Genomic DNA, 22896 nt, shown 5'->3' on the forward strand with positions numbered 1-22896 from the left:
TTAAAGTCTCTCTAGAAGGCAGTACAGAAGCAGAGTTTGCACAACAATGAGAATGCTAGCTTTCATTTCTGAACCTGGTAGTTCATGAGGAGTGCTGGACTTTAATCTCACCATTGTGATTTCTGTTTTGCTTCCTCAACCTACACCCAGGCTTTATTTCTGACATTTTAGTGACTATTTCCTTGAAAACTGCTAAAGCTAGAAATGAATGAATGCCTTATCCCATCTGAAAGATACCATGTCAATAAGTATGCAGAATTACATGATATATTTGTCCAGTCCAGTTATTAATGGTTCACAATCCTGCTGGAAAGGCATAACAAGTGGGGTTCCGCAGGGGTCTGTTTTGGGACCAGCTCTGTTCAATATCTTCATCAATGATTTAGATATTGGTATAGAAAGTATGCTTATTAAGTTTGCAGATGATACCAAGCTGGGAGGAGTTGCAACTAATCTGGAGGATAGGGTCATAATTCAAAATGACCTGGACAAATTGGAGAAATGGTCTGAGATAAATAGAATGACGTTTAATAAAGACAAATGCAAAGTGCTCCACTTCAGAAGGAACAATCAGTTTCACACATACAGAATGGGAAGCGACAGTCTGGGAAGGAGTATGGCAGAAAGGGATCTAGGGTTCATAGCGGACCACAAGTTAAATACGAGTCAGCAGTGTGATGCTGTTGCAAAGAAAGCAAACATGATTCTGGGATGTATTAACAGGTGTGTTGTGAGCAAGACACGAGAAGTCATTCTTCCACTCTACTGTGCGCTGGTTAGGCCTCAATTAGAGTATTGTGTCCAGTTCTGGGCACGGCATTTCAAGAAAGATGTGGAGAAATTGAAGAGGGTCCAGAGAAGAGCAACGAGAATGATTAATGGTCTAGAGAACATGACCTATGAGGGAAGGCTGAAGGAACTGGGTTTGTTTAGTTTAGAAAAGAGAAGATCGAGGGGGGACATGATAGCAGTTTTCAGATATCTAAAAGGGTGTCATAAGGAGGAGGGAGAACTTGTTCATCTTGGCCTCTGAGGATAGAACAAGCAGCAAGGGGCTTAAACTGCAGCAAGGGAGGTTTAGGTTGGACATTAGGAAAAAGTTCCTAACTGTCAGGGTGGTCAAACACTGGAATAAATTGCCCAGGGAGGTTGTGGAATCTCTATCTCTGGAGATATTTAAGAGTAGGTTAGATAAATGTCTATCGGGGATGGTCTAGACAGTATTTGGTCCTGCCATGAGGGCAGGGTACTGGACTCAATGACCTCTCGAGGTCCCTTCCAGTCCTAGTATTCTATGTGACAAACAGCATATAGAGATCTTTCAAATGCTATAAAAGCATTCATCTCTAACTCTAGAGACACTGCAGAATCATGTGAGAACTGAAATACAGGAAAGTCGCGTGGTAATCAGAATGATATAATAGCTCTGTAAATTGTATCCATGTACAAAAAGGGATTTCAGACTGTGATCCCAGTGCCTTTCCTATCCCTGTTTTCTTTTCACATTCTAATAATGCCATGCCATGTGTGTTTTTTAAAAGCTTTTGAGTAAAGCCTGATATAAAACACAACATTTCAGCTTATTTCCCTCTCTTCACTATCTTTTGGCTCTGGTCTACATTTAAATTTAGATTGACTTCACTACATCACTCAAGAGTTAAGCCAGAGGTGGGCAATAATTTTTAACTGGGGACCACTTCAGAAATTTTTGAAGTGGCCCTCAGCCACCTTGGAAGGGGCAGGGCTTCAAGCAGATGGGGTGGGGCCAGGACACTTCCGTGCTTCCTCACTCACAGACCCTGATTAGTCTGGGGGTGGGAGAGCACACAAATTCTTCTGCTGACCTAGCTTCCACCATTCAGGGAGATGAATTATTTACATTAATGGAGAAACCCCTTCTGTTGATGTAAGAAGCATCTGCACTGCAGCTGTGTCACCCATAGTGCACACATGCCCTTGTTCTCCCTTACCATTCCTGCAGCCTTCAAATCTCTTTTGCTCTACATTTCCCACAAAATATTTAGACAAGTGAGAAGTTTTAGCTACAATGTTAATATTAATACACTAACAAACAAGTGGTTTTGAATTCAGTATAACATTTAATTTATATAGTTTACATATCTTTTGGTCATTTGCATACCTTGGCTCATAAGCTCCAATGGGAATAGCTGCAAGATCAAAAGGTCCAAATCTTTTACCTATCTGTTCAAAAGCAACACAGTAACCAGTATCTCCCGCAAAGAAAAACCTATTCCAGGGACCCAAGACAGACCAGCTGCCCCAGAGAATCTTGTCATCATCTGTTGCAGTCCTCTTGCACCAGTGTTGAGAAGGGGTAAAGACAAAAGTAACGGCATCATGTCCGGGGACACAGTTCTCTTCCCACCAGTCCAATTCAATCACATTTTCACAGGCACACTTCTGCATCCATTCTAAAAGACCCAGCGGTACAAACCATCTCAGCTCACTGCCAAAACGCTCATTTAAACTCACAACAGTATTGTGGTCCAAATGGTCATAGTGAGTGTGGCTGATCATCACTGCATCTATTTTGGGGAGCTGATCTACGGTGCATGGAGGTCCTCGGAAACGTTTTGGACCCACAAACTGCGCTGGGGAAGCTCGCTGGCTGAAGATGGGGTCAGTAAGAATTACAAGTCCATCCATTTCCACCATAACTGAGGCATGTCCTAACCATGTGACTCGCATGCCAGTTCCAGTCTTACCAACTAGTTCAGGGTTTGGAATGAAGTAAGGGTTTAACACAGGAAGCTCTTTATCAAGTTCCTAGCAAAACAACAACAAAAAAAGAATTAGAAAGCAAAGCACACACAGAACAAAAAGCGCACCAGGCACCAATTACAAAAAAATGGCTTGCACTTAAGAGTACTTCTTTAATTTCTAAGAAATTTGCAAGTAGGTGCACAAATACAATTTTCAGTGACTCCCATTCTCAACAGCTTCTTATTAAAATCATTAACCTTATTTTAAATAATCATTTAATCTTGCTAGTCCTTAGAACATGCTTTGGAGAGCAGAAAAATTAGGCTTGTGACTCTACAACGGAAGCAATTCAAAGATGTACTGAAAACAAGTTGCAGACTTTCACTGGAATTAAATAGAACTGCTCAGAATTAATGATTCCTAGCAACAAATTCTGCTCTCTTACGCCTATTGCTGTGAAAGAGGATTTTAGTGCTGCTGTTACTACAGTACCTCCATCAATTGGAGTTTGGCGTTTAGGTTAAATATTGCAGCTATAGCTTGTGGATCTGAGAAATATCCTTCCAGAATGCCAGCACAGATTTATTATTACAAGGTACTTATTAAACTGAAGAGACTTTAATCTGATAGGAGGACCACTAATATGCTACCAGCATAATCAATGAATAGTGCTGATAAATTTCTAAGGTGCTGCCAAATAGAGAGGTATAATGCAGCACCACTGCTGCTACATTACTTATAGAGGGTTATCTTAAATATGAAATCCCACGGAGGCTTAATTAAAAATTGAAATATGGACTTCAGTTCTACTGAAACAGTTTTAAAAGGTAATGATTAAGTGTAGTTCTCTGAGTGCTTGTTCATATCAATTCCCATCAGGTATACATATGCATGACAGCAGGAAGATTTTTTTCCCCTAGCAGAATCCATAGGTTCAGCCCGGGTGCCCCCTTGAGTTGTGCTTTCATGGCACCCAATATAGGGCCTTGCTGACTTGCAACCCCCACAGTTCCTTCTTACCTGCACAAGATAATGTGGCAAGCCGGAAACAGCTTGCAGTGGTAGCAGGGGCTGCTAGAATCTGAAGCTTTTGCAGGGAGTGCTGCACACACAGACTGGCCAAATACCCTGGGCATGCATGTTGGGTGCTGTGGCACTAGCAAATTTAAAACGGGTGGATTAATCCTGGAGACCAACACTCAAATCAACTCTATTCATATATATCTATTTCTTAAATAGAGTTCCTAACCCTGCCTTAAATAGATCAAACTCTGAGCCACTATCACTTAAAAAGTGATATATAACTTTATTTTTTCAGCAAAAGAGCTGTCAGCTGGCTTCACAATCAACCAGTGAAAGTCTAGTATGCGCTTCAAACTGTAAGGAATAAACTCCTGAATTGCCTCCTGAATGCCGAAAAAAATCTTAGTAACTTCTACTGGCTCAGAAGTGCATCACCAAACTGAGGATTTAAGATAAAGTCCAGAACTGTATTTTCTCTCTTTCATTGTGGGGAAGGGGGGAGGGTTTAGGGATTTTTTTTTACATGTTTATTGTATACAGTACCCCTGAAACTAAAACTTACAAATACTGATGCAAGACAAATAAATAATAATGTCTTTTACCAATAATTGACAGTGTCTTAGTACAAATGTTTGCTCAAATTAGTATCAGTATAAAAATGTACTCTCTCAGAGTATCTAACTTAAGGAGTGTGGCCAACAAAAAGAGGTAATTATAATTTAGCAGGTGTTTTATACCACCCCAAATCTGTTTTAAGCTTTTACCACCATTCAAGCCATACAGTAATATTTTTAGAATGAAATGTCCTATAATACCTCCAGCTTGAATAATGTAGTAGATATCCTACAAATTGTAGACATGTCCTATATCTATTGAAAGAAACTTCAATAATCCGTAACCATGTGAGTTCAGACAAATACTGTTAGTGTATTTCCTAGATTTTCTCTCAACATATAGTCTGAACTGTCGAGATTAATTTATTCCATGTTTATAGGCCTAGCCCACAGATTTAAAGATTTCAGATTAAAACAGTAGAAACAGATAACTTTTGAAAGGAATAATACAAAAAATAAAGAATGCTCAAAAAGGTGACACTGGTGAGTCTCTAGAAACAGTCTAGCATCTGTCTCCAAAAGGAGACTAAGAAGTCTTACTTGAAAATTTTCTTATTTTAAAGATGGGAAATGAGAACGCTCAATATCTCCTCACAGAGTTAGGACCTACATTTTGGAATAATAAACAATTAAAAGTAAGAGTAAAGAGTTACCTGTTTTGAACATGGGATGTTGCTGTTATTTTTTTCCATCAGGGCCCATTTCAAAATGTTTGACAAGGATGGAGATTTCCATGTTGGCCAAGGGTTGATAAACTTTCCATCTTTACTTCTTTTTGATTTAGTTACATCTTCCTCTAATCTGTAATCCAGTCTGAAGCTTTTTCTGGATGTCCTGGAGGAGTCACTGCCTCTGGAACTTTGACTTGAATTTTGTCGTTTCTTTACTGACTCCTTAGGATATTGGTTACATGCAGTCAAAGGTTGCTCTTCATCTGCCTTCTCATCCATGTTTTTTGGTGAAGAGCTAAAGAATATTTTTTTTAATTAATAAATGTTTTCTTTGACTAACATTGATAAAATTGAAAGCTTTCCCACATCACCATCAAAAAGTAAGCTGCCCTTTCCATTTTGCAATTTAACTTATTTTTCCATACAACTTTATTTTATAAAATACAGTAAACTTCCGATAATCCGGCACCTTTAGGACCAAGGGGGTGCCGGATTATCAAATATGCTGAACTATCAGAAGGGGGGGGCTATGAGGAGTCTGGGGTGGAGTGTGAGGGGGGATGCGCCCATTGGTGCTGCGGGACCAACCCGGCAGCACCCCAGATGCTCTGCCCCATCTTCCCCAAGTTAGCCGCTGGTCAGTTTCAGTAGCAGCTGAATCGGGGAAGCCAGGGGCAGAGCAGCTCCAATTGTCCGGCTGCCTGGAGCACTTCCGGGTTCCAGATGGTGCCGGACCATCAGGAGTGCTGGACCATTGGATGCCGGACCACTGGAGTTTTACTGTAGTTACTACAGGCAGTCCCCGGGTTACGTACAAGATAGGGACTGTAGGTTTGTTCTTAAGTTGAATTTGTATGTAAGTCGGAACTGGTACATATTGTAGGGGAAACTCTAGCCAAACATTTCTCCAGAGCTCAGTTTTATTCTCCCACACCTCACTTCCCTCAGTCCTTTATTCTCAAGCTGAGGTGTCTGCTGAGAAAAGCTGCTCTGCGTCTCCCTGGTCTGCTGGGGGGGGGGGGGGGGCGGGGCGCTAGCTTCACGTCTCCCTGGTCTGCTGGGGGGAAGCAGCTAGTGCGGGGTTGCCTCATCCCGTTTGTAAGTAGGGATCTGATGTAAGTCGGATCCATGTAACCCGGGGACTGCCTGTATTACAGAGAAAGCTTAAACAACATGTATTAGCAAGTAGTATAATTGAAGCAAGATCTTCCTGGTATGCATAACTTCAGAATGAAATACTAAATATAAAAGGAGATGTTCTTTAATTTCTCATTTTGGAAGAGCACCAAACTCCTCCTAAAGTTTATTTAACACTTTATGTAATTTGATCCTGCAAGGTCATCCTTTTATGACCTAACAAAAGAGGGGTTTTGTTCTGTAATAAAAACTTCAGTATTATATATCAATAAAAATACTTCTGTTTGAAAGACACATCAATAATGCGTCTCTTTATACAGGCTGAAATTCTGTAGTCTCGGATTCTCTGGTACAGCAACATTTGGACCATGGATGCTGCTGGACCGGAGATCTCCAGAGGCAGAGGTTGCCAGTGGTTGGGAGCTCTGCTGATCTAGCAGCAGGCAGCCTTTAGGGCTAGTGGTAGGGAGCCTGGACAGTGGCTTAACCAATATAATTAAAATAAGGCAACTGCCTGAAGAGCGATCCAAGTCCCATGAAACTAGGTATCCCAGGGATCCATTGAGGAAGCTGGGTCCCAGACAAGTACAGGCAGTCCCCGGGTTACATACAAGATAGGAACTGTAGGTTTGTTCTTAAGTTGAATCTGTATGTAAGTCGGAACTGGCGTCCAGATTCAGCCGCTGCTGATGCCAGTTCTGACTTACATACAGATTCAACTTAAGAACCCCAGGCATTCCCAAGTCAGCTGCTGCTGAAACTGATCAGCGGCTGATTCCAGGAAGCCCGGGGCAGGGGCTTCCTGTAGTCAGCCACTGGTCATTTTCAGCAGCTGCTGACTTGGGGACACCTGGGGCAGAGCAGCTGGGGTGCTGCTGGGTTGGTCCAGTGGCGCCCAGAGCGGCGCTACGGGACCAACCGGCAGCGCCCCAGCTGCTGTACCACAGGCGTCCGGAGCAAAGCCACGGAGCACGGGGGCAGCGGGACAGCCCAGACGCGCCATGGCTATCCTGCTGCCCTCGGGCTCCGTGGCTTTGCTCTGCTTTGCTCCCCGTCCCCCTGGTCTGCAGACCAGGGGAAGGGGGAGGGGGAGGGGGAGGGGGAGCAGAGCAGAGCAGAGCGGCGGAATGCGTGGCCAGCTGACAGCCCAGACGCGTCTGGGCTGTCAGCTGGCCGCGTGCTCCGCTCTGCTCCTCCCCCCCGGTCTGCAGACCAGGGGGAGGGGGAGCAGAGCGGCAGAACGCGCGGCCAGCTGTCAGCTGGCCGCGCGTTCCGCCGCTTTGCTTCCTCTCCCTGGTCTGCTGGAGACCAGGGAGAGGAAGTGCCCCGTTCGTAACTGCGGATCCGACATAAGTCGGATCCGCGTAACTCGGGGACTGCCTGTACAATAAGTCCAATGTCTGTTTTATTTGCAACATTTAGTATTTTATATCTTCAAAGTGTTCTAGAAATGGTCATTTTAACACCACTGTGAGGTTAATAAATATCCTTATTTTGCAATTCAAGAAAAATTAATTTAACTACAGTTCAAAGCCATTTCACAGCAGCAATTAGAATATGGGAGCCAACAGCTCCTAACCCAGGATGTATTCACAACATTGTTATGCAGCATACTCAACATGCATCCTCTAGATTAGGAATTTAGAAAAAAAAATCCAAACTCAACAGGACTCCAAGGAGTGGGGGGAATCCTGTTAAATTGATGAGTGACTAACAGGTTCCGTTTAATAAACTCTGGTATACACTTATTTTGAATGAAATTTTCAACTCTCTTCCAACGTTAAGACAAATTTTGATTTGGTGTCCAGTTATTTATAACAGAAAAGTACTAAAGATTTGAGAGCTGTGCGTGATTAAAAACAATAAGTTACCAGAGGTAGACATGTACTGTACATTGTTTAGAGCAGAGGTGGGCAATAATTTGATGGGAGGCCACTCCAAGACTGTGGTAAGTGGTCCAAGGCCGCACTTTTCTATGGTGGGATTGCAGAGTCTGGGATGGAGGTTGAGTGCAGAAAGGAGTTCAAAGTAGGGGACTGGTGTGAAGGAGAGGGTGTGGGTCGGAGCAGGAGTTTGGGTGAAGGAGAGGGTTGTGACCTGGGGCAGGGGATTGCGGTCCAGCAAGAAGTGCAGGTTTGAGATGGGGGTACAGGTGCAGGAGAGAATTCTGGCCTAGGGGAGAAGTATAGGGGGCAGGATCTGGGAGGAAATTGTGACCTGGTGCAGAGAGGAGGATGTGAAGAGGGTTAGGGCAATGACCAAAGGTAAAAGTAAGCAGGTGCTTTCCAGTACAGTGCACTGGTAAGAGACCAACAGCTGCAGCACATACAGACTCCAACCCCAGAGCTTGGGTAGCCAGGCAACCTGTCTGTGGCCAGCCCCAGAGTTTGGGTGGCCAATGCTCAGGTGGCATGGGGTAGGGATGTAAGTGACTCGTCGACTATCCAATAAGCATAGTTGACTATCCCTCAACTAGTTGCTTCCCCCACCCCTTGCTGCCTCTGTCAGAGGTGGCAAGGTGGGGGAGCAGGAGCCAGTACTGAGAGGGAGCCAGCTTAAAAGCCGGTTCCTCACAGCACCATCTCTGCAGGGAGCAGGAAAGGCAGGGGAGTAGCAGGGACCAGGCACAAGCCGGGAATCAGCTGATTCTCAGCTTGTGCCTAGTCCCAGGATGCTGCAACTCTACTATTTTAAATATATTAAGAGCCTGCCAGATCTTAATACATTTAAAAGGCTGGTGTGCAGTGGGGGGACCTGGTGCGAGCCGGGAATCAGCTGTCAGTGAGGTTAGCTCCTAGGACTCAGAGCCAATCCTGCTGTGGCTCCCTCACTAACTGACTAATTTACTAGTCGATGGAAATCCCTAGTGTGGGGGCTACACTCTCAGTCCTGAGCTTCCCCACACTAGGGATGTTAAAATGTGTTTTTAGGTAAATGTGTAAACACATTTACACGTGTAGGGGGAGACAGGAGGTTCTGTGGGAGCTAGTGCTTGCGCCTGCCCCCCCCCACACACACATTGTTGCCTCTGATACTGAGGCAGCAGTGTGTGTGTGTGTGTGTGTGTGTGTGTGTTGGAAGGACAGGTGGCTGCGCAGGAGCTGGTACATGTGGGGAACCAGCATGAAAGCTGGCTCCCACCTCCTTTCCCTCCCCCACATGCTGCTGCCTCTGATACAAAGGCAACAAAGGCAGCAATGTGGGGGAGACGGGTCTGTATGTAACCATGCTTGGTAACCAATGAGCCCAGGATCATCGGTTACCCATTTATACTATCATATCCCTAATGTTTACCAGTTAAAATTAACCGCTGAGGGCTGCTCTAGCCTGCTCGGAGCAGACCGCATCTGTGGCAGGCCAGGCCTGGCCTGGCACATGGTAGGCAGAAAGTGCTCCAGCCCAGCCAGAGCAGCCCCACCCCTGCTCACCCCGTTTAAGTGGTGAACCAGTTAAACATAACGGTTATCTGATTAAATGGGATTTTACATCCCTATTTTGGAAACATTCTTAAGAATAATATCTCGATTAGATGCTTCAAAACAATGTGAAGGGAATTCTGGCATTCATGAATTAAGACCAATGGTACTGAATTAAGACTGATGGTACTGACTAGAAGTAACAATAGAAGGTACCAGCATCCTGAATGGAAACTTCCCTTTACAATTCCAAAGCTGCTACAGCTTTTATCACAGTCAAGAACCATTCCTACACTCAGACTGGGGAATGTGCTATTTATAGTGATATTAAACAAGCCCCCCATATATTCTGGGCTACAAATCAAGCTTGCACTCAGATATCCAGAGGCACTGGTACATTAACTTAGTGATTTCCAAACTTTTAAAAGGATGGTTTTAAAAAAGGCCACTAACTTCTATACAAACAATTTAAAAGAAATGTTTCTCCATTGTACTTAGCCTTATTTTAATCAAATTAGCTAAGAGATGTGATGTTCCTTTGGGAAAAAACACTCTTCAAGTACCCAAATGGCTAGAATTCACTCTTTCCTTGCATAATAATGTACAAAAATCTATGTTTGTGTAGAATTACAGCTGAGATTTTATACACAGGCAAAAACAGTTTATTGTTACAGGTTGCACCTCTCTAGTCCAGCACACTAAGATCCAGCAAGATTTTTTCTTCCACAATTTGATCTGAGGAAGTGGGTCTGGCCCACGAAAGCTCATCACCTAATAAACCATCTTGTTAGTCTTTAAAGTGCTACATAGTCCTGTTTTTTGTTTCAGCAAGACTTTAAATAGCCAGATGTCCATTGATTTATCATGGGTGTGGCTAGATTTTCCACGGTCTCAAAGTTTGTCTACACCCACCAGGGCTGGCTCTCAGTGTTCTGTGATGTGATTTAGGTCTATTTTACCCCTAAATGCCTGGTAAGAGCCTAGTAAGCAGTGGAAGTGTCGGTAATGCTGCTAGACAAGATTGACATCCTGTGATTAGTCAAATTCTCTGTTTCGGCACTGGTCAGGCCGCAAAGATGCCAGACTAGAGAGGTGCAACCTATACTATAACAACCCATCAAAACTGTACATATTGGTGGAGCTCTGACTTGAGGTAGATCCCTCTTTTCCTTCGATAAGAAGAGCTAATTGCAAATAATTGAGATTGCTTATTGATGCCACCCCAGACCCGTCATAGCCCCCCCTTTCGATAGTCCGGCTCTGCCCCAGGCATCCCTGATTCAGCCGCTGCTGGTCAGTTTCAGCAGCGGCTGAATCGGGGACACCTGCGGCAGAGCAGCTGGGGTGCTGCCGGGTTGGTCCAGTAGCGCTGACCCTTGGTGCTGCCAGACCAACCCGGCAGCACCCCAGCTGCTCTTGGGGACGCCTGGGGCAGAGCAGCTGGGGTGCTGCCGGGTTGGTCCCGCAGCACCACTCCTGGAGTCAGCCCCTGATCAGTTTAAGCAGCGGCTGACTTGGGGACACCTGGGGTGCTGCGGGTTGGTCCCGCAGCCCTGAGGGGCAGTGCTACGGGATCTACCCGGCAGCACTCCAGCTGCTTTGCCCTCGACTTCCCCGATTCAGCTGCTGGTCAGTTTTAGCAGCGGCTGAATCAGGGAAGCTGGGGGCAGAGCAGCTCCAATGGTCCGGCCTCCCGGAGCACTTCCAGGTTCCTGATGGTGCCGGACCATCAGGAGTGCCGGACCATCGGAGTTTTACTGTATATGGTTAACCGATGAGCCTAGGCTCCTCAGTTAACCTTCATGGTTACATGCAGGATCCCCACTTTTAAGAAGGCTCCTTGCGCACACCAGCTATTGGGGAGCCAACAACTGCCCCACATGTAACTGCTGAAAATTTCAGCAGTTACATGGTTACAACACATTTTAACATCCCTACTACAAACAAGAACAGAACTTTGATAATAGGACTCTTCAATCTAGCAGATAAAGTTATAACAAGTAGAGCCCTGCAAATCTGAGATACCTGCAGATAGGAAGTGGGTATGCACATCCATATCTGTGAATGTGGCTATCCAGGGCTCACTTTTGCAGATGTGGATACCAATTTTGTATCTAGTACCTTGCAAATTTGCAGATATCTGGATGTGGATATCTGTAGATCGTTTTTCCAGATACCAATTCTGTATCTGTGCAGGGCTCGAATAACAAGATGCCATCAGTGGACGATGAAGGTGAACAAAATTCAGGCTAGAAATAAGGTACATATTTTAAAAGAGGAAGCTAATTAATCATTAGTACAATTTGCCAAGGCTAACAGTGGATTCCTCGTCACCGGACATTTTAAAGTCAAGACTGGATATTTTATTTAAAGAAAATCTAATTCAAACAGGAGCTAATTCAAGGAAGTCCTATTGTCTGTGTTATATAATAGGAAAAATTAGATAAGGGATGGGGAACCTTTTTTGGATCAGAGACTGCTTATCCATAGAAAAATCAGTAAGGGGCTTCACACAAGTGAGGAAAAAAAACCTCACTGAAGTGGCTCCTGATGAAGAAGGGGAAAGACACCTCCTCACCCTTGCACACCAAAACCTAGGGGGCCCAGGCTAGTAGATTTTGAGTGCTCCAGCCCTGCTGTGGGGTAGAGGAGGGGCTTGAGTGCCAGCCTGGGCTCCCTAATGCTGTGGGGGAGCCCTGAACCTTGGAGCCACATCCAGGCAAGCTGGGGGCAGCATCCAGCTCCTGGGCCTGGGGTTCCCTACCTCTTGATTAGATTATCACAGTAGTCCCTTCTGGCCTTGGAATCTACGAAGTAATTTTACATTAAAAGAGCTCCAAAAGTGTCTTCTTTAAACTACATTTGATCCTGCTCTGAAATCTTTATGTTGGACTAAATTATCGGTCTCCAAAGAGAAGAGGGACTAATCATACTGATAACAAAATGGGTGCCAAGGCATTTCAGGCCCTGCAGTTATCCGTCTGCTAACATGGTTTCCAATTGATGCACATACATGGTTTTCATTAGCATTCCATAATTACTGGAGTGGAGAACAGACCTCATCAGCCACAACGGATTGAATACTTAACCTTCATACATGCATAAAAAAATTACAAATTTATAAACAGTTCGTCTAGTCAAGTATTCTCTGAATTGTATATTCCTTGAAAGTTTCTCTTGTCTCTATGATTCTCTTAGAAATAATATGACGACTATAAATCTGGGTGTCTGAAATGTAGCAATTTTGCTTTCTACAGCAATTTTGTACTACTTAGCATACAACAAGATAAAGCAATTTTCTTTAAGGAAAGAGGAACATTTTGGAATAATCCAGCATGCTTCCACTATTGGCTTAAAATAAAATCTGACAGATTGTCTTCAGAATTTCTTGGCATTCTAAACAAGAAAGCTTCTAAATCTGAGATTTGGTATCTATGCCTCATTTATTTTGAAGTACTCAAATCAAGGATGAGTCAACACTTCCTCCCACCTTCTTGAGCTTACCTCTGAGGTAATTTTATTTTTCTAGCACCAAGCAGCCCCCTATTATTATTTTAAGTCTCCAGATTGTTTGTCAATATGTATATGTCAGCTAGATGTTGCGATCAACCAGCCTTCTGTTAAATCCTATCTGTGGCTTTTTCTACACTTAAAAGTTTTAAGTACAGCAGTTCATTAATGCAGAAGTGTAGTCACGGCAAGAGCACTAGGACAGGGCTATCCCAGCACTCTGTGTAAACCACCTCCACAAGAGGGGTAGCTAACTGCTCTGGAATTGCAGCTCCTAGTGCTGTAGCCCAGTTTACTGTGGTGCTTTACAATGCTGTAACTTGCTGCACTTGACGGAGTGTGTGTGTGTGCTTTTTCACACCCCTGAGCCAGAAAGTTGCAGCACAGTAAGGTGGCAGTGTGGACTTAGCCTGTAGGGGGTGGGGGACAGCAATAAACAGACTTTAAAAAAAATCCTGTGAGATCATCCTACTAGGTAGACTAGAGATGTCAATGTGTAGTTGACTACATGATTAACTGACAAGCCTGGGCTTATCGATTAATCCTATAGACTACCCACATTCCACCCCCCCTCCCCCCCATATGTTGCCTCTATATCAGAGGCAGTAAGGGGAGGGAGGGAGGAGCCAGCGCCCGTGGAGAAACGACATACCAGTAGGCAAATACTTGATATATTTCAAATGCACAAATGGGATGCAAATACTGTTGGACTGGTATGAACATTTAAACAGAGCAGGAGGGTTTATTTAAATTAAGAAATATTTTAACAGCCAGGTGTGTTTAATGATAAAAATGAATCATCAGTATGTAGAAAAATAACGTAGCAGAGAAATCTGTGTTGAGAGAAGATTACACTTACACGGTGTCAAGAAGGATTCCAGAGTACGTCTACACAGCAGCTAAACATCCGCAGATCAGTAAACACAGGTTCAGACTGCAGGGCTGAAAAATTGCTATGCAGACATCAGGACTTAGTGTCCCGGAGCATGAGAGGAGGGAACATCCCAGAGCCGGAGCTTCCACTCAGTCCAAACATCTACGCAGCAATATTTAGCTCTGCAACCTGAGTTCTGATCACTGGCCAGCTGCGTCACAGGCCTTTTATTTCAATGTTGATGGATACTCAGAGGGAAGGGAGGGTCAATATTAACTGATAAATACATTGTGGTGGTTTGGTATTAGTTGGGGACTCAGTTCATTCAGCAATATACCAAGGTTTTTCAGGCCACAATAGTGGCCGGCGTGAGGTGGGGGTGGGCGGAGGGGAGGGGAGGGGGATGCAGGAAGGAAAAGGTTCATGCCAAACAAGAAGGATTGTGGCTTAGGAGGGGCATGGGTTGGAGAAAATATGCACTTTGGCCTCACACGTGGGCTTAGTCCTTGAGCTAGTAGGTGTTGGATCAATTTCACAAGTCCAGCTAAAAATTGACAAACAGCTTAAGATATACTTGCCGTAGTTCCCAATTGGCATTAATCATTAACTGTTAGGGAAACAGTGATGTGTTCAGTAAAATGTTAAAATGGAATTTACTTCACACCTTTTTCAAGTGGAAAATTACAAATACATGTGGTCAGAAGTATTTTTCCTAAAAAATGTAATTTTAAACATTAAACACTTCATATTTGAAATTTTCTTTTAACTTCAGTCAGGAAAATGAATTTATTTGCAAATATTAGGAGGTGTGGAAAGAAGTGCCCCCTGCTATGGTAACTTTCACTGCCAGCTTGATTTCACTCACAGTTCTTTTCTTTCATTGTTCTTTAGCACTGAAATTGCTTAGGGCACTAATGGATACTTTCAGACTAGATTATTAGGAATTTTGTTAAACTTTCATTATAAAGCACAAACACTTGACACTGTTCAAACCCATAAGGACAGCAGATTGGCTGAACATTCCTAGCCCTACAATTTTGCCTCAAGCTGTGGAACTAACTGGTCTTTCAAAGGATGTTTTTAGCATATTGGACTGTTCCATTTTAAAACTGCACGGAGTTTGTTCAAGCTATTTCATATTTTAATTACTAGTGAGAAACTGCATGGTACCCTTATGTAATTATTACAATGCCTAAAAAAACCTACCACACAATTCTCTACCATACTTAGAAGTATACATTTTATATCATGGTGCTTCCCTACAAGTATGAACAGGAAACACTAAGTGATTTTAAAATATCTGTTGTTCCACTATGAACACTGTAAAACCAGAGTAACTGATTTGATTTAAAAAATTAAGTAAGCAGTAAACATGCATCTTTAAGCCGGCATGCAAAGGAAGAAGGTACTAATTATTGTGATCTACATCTGTTTCATGAATATGAATAAAATGAATTTCTTACAGTTTATTGTCAAAATAAACATTCACCAAAAACATACTGCTCCGAAACTATTTGTCTCTTTTGCTCTGTTACTACATACAGGAAACATTAAGTTACTGTACTAAGAACTTAAAGTATGTTAATTTTAAAGTCTAATTGGGACTAACTGCTAACACAGCTAAACACTGAACACTTTTAATAAAATAAAAAATATTAATGAAATTTAAAACATTTAAAAGTCAGAAAATTCAGAGTTAAGGAACCTACAGCAACATTTACTCACAGCACATAGACAGAAAAAAAATACTACATAAAACCTAGAGTCATTATGATCCACCCAATGTAAAAGACAGAATATTGAGTCCAAAAACAGCAGTATCAAACACAGAGAACTTCCTCCAGTGCAACTATGCTGGATGGCTTGCTGTTCCCTGATCTTTCTTGCATGGCAGAGAAGGAGCAGCAGTTCCCACCCCCTTCCCTGACTCTGCTTCCTTATGTTCACCATATAGTTTGCACAACAGAGTATAGTCATTTACACCCTGATTCAGCCAAGCTAAAATTCAGCCCTAAATATGTATATAAATGTGTTCCACAATGTAAATAATAGGGATGTTGGATATTGATTAATTTAATAATTGTGTAACCACATCAAATCTTAGTCCTTACACATCATTTTATACTCTCAGGAAGGGGAAGCGGGGGTGGCAGCCAGTATGCTCCTGACCCCACTTTCAGGGAGCCCCCTGAGATCCCATACTTGCTTCCTCTGTATCAGGGGCAGCAGGCTGGAGCCAGTCCATGAAGGGAAAACCAGCTCCCTTCACAGACTGGTTCCTGTGTGCTGCCCCATACAGCGTGCCTCTGATACAGAGCCAGCTCCCGTCTTCCCCACCCCTTTGATACAGGCTTAATCAGTAAATCGTGTAGTCAACTATGGGTTGACATTCCTAGTAAATACTGTAATGATTTACATTTAACCAGAATGTAATACAAAATACAAAAAGAAAACAGTGCATATCAGTGATATAGATTCCAACAGCAATGATAACTTAGCTGGTGTAGGGGGCAGATCTGCAATTGGATTGGCATACATGAACCCTTGTATTTTCATAGCATCCCAATAAAATCAACAGAGCTCTGTATGAGCACAAAGATCCTGCAATTGATTTGTATGCGCAGACTTAACTGATTCCATCACTACAGAGTTTCAGAGGATAGCCATGTTAATCTGTAGTTGAACCAACTTTAAAAACAATGAATAGTCCTGCAGCACTTAGAGACTAACAAAAATGTAGATGGTAACCAGCTAAGTTACCATTGCTGTTGGAATCTATATCACTGATATGCACTGTTTTCTTTTTGTATTTTGTATTACATTCTGGTTAAATGTAAATCATTACAGTATGATTTACAGCTTTCAGGGGCACAACCCACTTCTTCACAAAGTGAAGTGGGTGATGCCCACAAAAGCTCATGATACCATCTACATTTTTTGTTAGTCTCTAAGGTGCTGCAGGACTATACATTGTTTTTAAAGTTGTTTCACCACTACAGAGATTTACACATATGAACAATTCCACTGAAGTCAACAAAATTACTCATGTAATTATAGTTACCATATTTTCTGGCGTATAAGACGACTTTTTATACTAAAAAACATCCCCCCAAAATCGGGGGTCTTATACACCGGGTATAAACATACAGGCAGTCCCCGACTTGCAGGTACGAACGGGGCTTTTCTCGCCCCGGAGGACACGGACTGCGGGACCTCGCGGTCCCGCCGCCCGTGTACTCCAGGGCGAGAAAAGCTGCTCCGCGTCTCCCTGGTCTGCAGACCAGGAAGACGCAGAGCAAAGCCGCGGAGGAACTCTGGCAGCGGGGCAGCCCAGGCGTGCCTGGGCTGCCCCGCTGCCCGAGCCCCTCCGCGGCTTTGCAAAGCCTTGGGGGAAGCCGACAGCGGGTCAGCCCAGACGCGCCGCGGCTGTCCCGCTACCGGCTTCCCCCGAGGCTTTGCTCCCGGTGTCCCTGGTCTGCTGGAGATGGTCCCCAGCAGACCAGGGGCACCGGGAGCAAAGCCGAAGCGGCGGCGGGGTGCCGCGCTTCTGAGGCTTTGCTCTGGCAAAGCCTCAGAGGCGCAGGACCCCGCCGCCGCTTCGGCTTTGCTCCTGTTGCCCCTGGTCTGCTGGGGACTGTCTCCAGCAGACCAGGGACACCGGCAGCAAAGCCGGGGAAGCGGAGGGGTGCCGCGCTTCTGAGGCTTTGCTCTGGCAAAGCCTCAGAGGCGCAGGACCCCGCCGCGGCTGCGGCTTTGCTCCCGCAGCTGCGGCTTTGCTCCCGGTGCCCCTGGTCTGCTGGGGACCGTCTCCAGCAGACCAGGGACACCAGGAGCAAAGCCGGGGAGGCGGAGGGGTCCCGCACCTCTGAGGCTTTGCTCTGGCAAAGCCTCAGAGGCGCGGCACCCCGCTGCCGCTTTGCTCCCCGTGTCCCTGGTCTGCTGGGGGGGGGCGCAGCTAGTGCGCCCCCCCCCCCCCAGCAGACCAGGCTTTTGTTGTGGACCCTGGGGCAGAGCAGCTGGGGCGCTGCCAGTTGGCCTCTTAAGGGGGGGTAGTCTTATACGGCGAGTATAGGCGAAAACCTATGTTTTAACTAAAAAATTAGGGGGTCGTCTTATACGCCCAGTCACCTTATACGCCGGAAAATATGGTAAGTACAAAAATAAACCTTTCCAGGACTGCAGCTTTTGGTACTTTTAACCGTCAAACATTAATGGTGCATAAATGTACATCAAATGCGAACTTGTGCACAGTATTTGATTACTCAACTCACATGATTTTATTTTTAATATAGTAATTATTATAATATGATATGTTTGGGTGCTCAGAGTTTTATTTAGTCTTTATCTAATTAAAACTCTAAATAGAAAAAGTTGTGAATTTACACAGTGCCTTGAATGTAGTAAGTTAACTGCAGGTACCTCAGTTTGTATTTATGGTTGCTTAACTTTTTAGATTACAGTAATTAGATGTGATTAAAAGATAAATGGCTTTATCCCAGATGAAAGGGGACTAAGAGCCCAACCTGTAGTATAAGATGTACCTTGTTGGTGCACTGCTCTCTGCCACATTCTAACTTTTTTTCTTATCACCATGAACAGAAAACATTGCTGTAAAACAGTGTCTTGAAATGGTTTCGTAGTCCCGGTCTATAGGTATAGTTATACAGCAATTTAGGAGCAGAAGCAGTCCATTTATATCTAATTTTAGATCTTTTACATCTAACTCTGCAACTGGCATCTCTATTTCTATGCCTTAAAATCATTGTGTGCCAGGAGAGGACATATACACTATCATGGAAACCTCTCCTATAGACACTCTGAGAAAAAAAGTACACTTTATCAGAGTTTGTCAGAGAAGTTTCGTGCCTGGGAATAGTTCCTTCAATTTATTAATGGTATGTTATTGTTCCTTTTTTGCTTATATATAGGACATCAACATGCAGTCGATTACATGATTAACAAGTAAGCCCAGGCTTATTGGTTAATCTATCGACTACACACATTCCTCCCCTCTTGGTCCCTTTGTATGAGAGGTAACAAGCAGGGTAGGTGGGAAGAGGTGGAAGCTGGTGCCCGCGGGAGTCAGCTTTTAAGCCAGCTCCCACAAACACCAGATCAGTGGAGCCGCTTGCCCCTCTCCCCTACTGCACTGCTACCTCTGATAGAGAGGTGGAGGTTAAGCAGGGCAGGTGGGAGCCAATACGCATGGGGAGACAGCTTTTAAGCCAGCTCTCCATGTGTGCCAGCTCTGCAGAGCCGACTCCCCACCCAGCACTGCCTCTCATAGGGGAGGCTGCCACAGATCAGCCTCTGTATGCAGTAGGCCCAGGCTTCTGTCCCCAGGGAGCTTGGGTCCCCCACAGACAGAGGCTGCTGCCTCTGTATCAGCAGGGCTGCAGACGATCTGTGTGGGGAGCCGGGTTTTAAACTGGCTCCCCTCACATACCAGCTCCTGCCTGCCACCCCACACTGCTGCCTCTGATACAGAGGCAGAAGCAGGGGTGGCAGCGTATAGGAGTGGGGCCAAGAGTGTCCTGGCTGCCAGCTCTGCCCCCGGGGCTATCAAATAATTGTGTAACCACTAAGTTTTGATGCCGTTGCATGATTATTCAATTACTCAATAACGAACATCCCTACTTATATACAATACTATTTAGATTTACTTGATTCTACCACTTCAGTTTCAAGTCCAATCCTACCTCTTCACTTCTGTCTGTAATATACCTCCTTAAAGTCTACTGAGATGTTCTCTCAATATAAACCTGTCCCTAATTCTGGTTTGTCCGATTATCAAAAATAGGTCATAGGTAATTTTATTAAAAACATTAGCTACTTTACATACTTCTCAATTACATTTGCATCCACATACCACTGATTTTGCTTGTCTCTCCAAAAGAACCCCATCCATTTCTTTTATCATTTTAGTTTCACTATGCTGCCTTTTCTCCAAAATAACCATTTGTAAGAAGTTTGTGTGTGATTTTTTGAGAATTACACTAGCATATGCTCAACAGTGCTCTGTACACCTCATGCTCTTTCTGAAATGCAGTGAAAAGCCAGTACATAGAGATAAGACATTCCATTCTCCCTTACAGAAGCACCACAATTATAGAAAACCAGGAAATGTTGGCATGAAATGATATTTCACACAGCACAACTATAACTCTGCTTCCTCTCCTCCCCCCAAAAAACACCAATGGGAACACCATACTGCATTGAGCCTTCCTAAGGAAAACTGCTATTTTTTGCTGTGTCCATCACTCCAAATCAAGATTGTTCTTCATCCACTCCAGTGGGATCTTCTGTATGGTTTGGGTAACATCACTGATCTGAGGAGTATTTGCTCACAACTGTAATGTTAAAATAGCATCTTTTCCACAGGGATAACAAAGGCATATCAATGACACCAAGGCGAATGAAAACAAAAGCACATTTATTTCACATGGTCAAACAATGTATTTTTCCCTTATCTCATTGTTGGAAATGGCAGAAGCATTTAGGCTGAATTTCATACATACACAGTCACATCCCTGATATGGGACATAAGCATCTGAAAACAGGGAAGTATCAGGCAACTTCAAGTTGTTGCTACCAGCTCCAGATACAGTAATTTACCCTCGTTAATAAAAGTCTTTTCATACATGCCAACATCTTAGTATTATTCTTTAGTACAGTAGACTATGTGGTGACTTAAATAGCCTGTACCCTATCAGTCTATTTTTTAGGGCAGGGAAATTATGGCACACATTGTCCTAATACTGTATCTATCTGGATAGCCCCTTTACCTTATTTTATCCAAATCTTTCTGTAGCCTCAGTAGTGTCAGTCCATTTCTATTGTTTAGCTTTGTCTTTATTATTATTATATGGCATTAACAGCCAAGACTATGCCTTACTATGTAATTGTAGAGCATCTTGTATTTTTGTAGCACAAATAAGTAGTAAATAATATTCATTTGTTATTTCTGTAATTTATTTCTCCAAGAAAATTCAGATGAAATACAGCATATTGTTTGTTGTGAAATCCTTCTTTTAGCCCAGTGCCTGAGGCACATGCACCCAGATCCACAAAGCTATTTCCTAATGGAAGTTAGGAGCCTAAAGAGCTTTGTGGATCTGGGCCAAGATGCCTAAGTGATTTACCAAGGTCATACTGTGTGCTGTGGGAATCAGAACTGGGATCCTGCTAGAATGTAGCGGTATTCTAGCCATATTAAAAGGCCTCTCACTAATGTTTGTTAACAAAAGCAATATAATGAAAACAAGACCAAAGTGATTTTATAGAAGACCAGAACAAACAGAAAACACCATTTCAGAAGGTGTTATGTATGAAGGCACTAACTTATCACAGCATCTGGTGCTTATTAATCTCAGACAAAACAATCTCTTGATGAGTTGCAGAAAGAGCAAGAATCTAAAAATGATTCTAGGATGGAAGGAGAAGTTATTGGTGCTGTCTCCGTCACTTACTATGGATGGAGAAGTACTAGAGCAGTAGATGTCAATTTAGGCAATTCTCCAAAGTCTAACCAGATACAAATATCCAACAGCTGTATTAGGGTATCAAAAGTTTTATGACAGCTGTTACCTATTCATTTGCTGTACATGCCTTTTGTTTTATTTAGGCCAACTCAAAATCCATAAGATAAAGCCCATAGCACACACAACCTTTATTTCCCTTTCTGCAGTTCTGCTTCACCCACCTCTTTACATTCTTATGTCCCTGACCTTCCTGTCCTCTTTTTCATACTGACAATGGTTCCAAATTTAGAAATTATATTCCAAGGAGAGTCAAATTAGGCTCTCTCACTGTCAGACACTAAGACTTCTATCAGGTGTTTGGATTTCAGACAATTTTAGTACATATGAATAAGGTATTTCAGTTGCGGTAGTTCATTTCTGACCGACTTTTTTTTTTTTAACTGAGAATTTCATCTGTTCAGTAAGTTAATTTCCACATTTTATCTTTAATTGATGATCTATTAACTATTTTTGTCTAAGATCTCAAAAGTCTACTAAGGAAGAGATGTTAAAAGTCAGTCATTTCCCAATGAGAAATTTTTGGTGGTACCTTAGTCAGTCTTGTTTAGAACGAAATAAAACATATGAAAAGAGAACACTTTCTTGGCTGCTTGACTGTCTGCTAGCTCATTTACGGAGGGGGGGCAGTGGGAACCTTGTTTGCTGATAGATAGGGTACACGTAACATATTAGAATCACAGTCCATTAAGTTTTCATTGCATGAAAACTTATTTCCTGCTATTGCATAGTTTAATCCCATTTGCAAATATTTTGCATAAATCTGTACTTTAGATCATTACTGATTATCTAGATTAGGTTATGCAGACTATATCAAGAAACTTTAGTAATATGTTTCACTTCACACCTAAATTCTAAAAAAAATAAGAAAAATATTTGTCACTAGTATCTGTTTACAGGGCTTCTTTTTAATAGGAAAAATGGTGAATACAATAGCAATGCTGGAAGGCATACAAATGTTTTAGATTATATAACATGTCTTTCTGAATGATACTGCAGCAATTACCATGTCAATGAAAAGGGAAACAAACTATAGCAACTGAGAAAACAAAACCTGTCTTCCAGAATTTCATTCACCAGCCATAGATAGCACTTTTGGGCCCAATTTTTTTAAATGGTATACTAATAGTGAAAAATCTTGATTAGACCACTTAACACAGACAATCTGCAGCATCTTTGTTACATGCAATCCATTTCAGTTTCTGTTAAAAGTCTGGCTCTCTGTGCTAAACGGAATTAACACAACAAAATCAGATATAAAACTAGAATGGACCACACACTTGAAAACATTGCAGAAAACCACAAGCTGGCAAGGGGTAAGACTGAAGTGACTCAGTAGATCTTGTACATCTCTTCACTTTCATTTATTTACATCAACTGTAAACAACT

At 43.1% G+C, this 22896-nt stretch overlaps 1 protein-coding gene across 5 annotated transcripts in view; it reads right to left on the minus strand.

Annotated features, from left to right (window-relative positions):
* The window catches only part of NAPEPLD (N-acyl phosphatidylethanolamine phospholipase D), a 51206-nt gene that overhangs the window by 4127 nt on the left and 24183 nt on the right, over positions 1-22896 (minus strand). For 3 of the 5 annotated variants that reach the window (XM_006137533.4, XM_006137532.5, XM_075926784.2), the window contains exons 2-3: positions 5015-5327; positions 2141-2787 (exon numbers count right to left, since the gene is read on the minus strand). In XM_006137533.4, coding sequence (XP_006137595.3) covers positions 2141-2787; positions 5015-5311 — 944 coding nt within the window. In that variant the 5' untranslated portion in view covers positions 5312-5327. Of the gene's footprint in view, positions 1-2140; positions 2788-5014; positions 5328-11706; positions 11835-13954; positions 14269-22896 lie in introns of those variants that run through there. The other 2 variants (XM_025178704.3, XM_075926795.2) reach the window with 2 other exon arrangements.

This window comes from Pelodiscus sinensis, chromosome 1 (assembly GCF_052426305.1).
Source record: "Pelodiscus sinensis isolate ZL-2025 chromosome 1, ASM5242630v1, whole genome shotgun sequence".
NCBI lineage: Eukaryota > Metazoa > Chordata > Testudines > Trionychidae > Pelodiscus > Pelodiscus sinensis.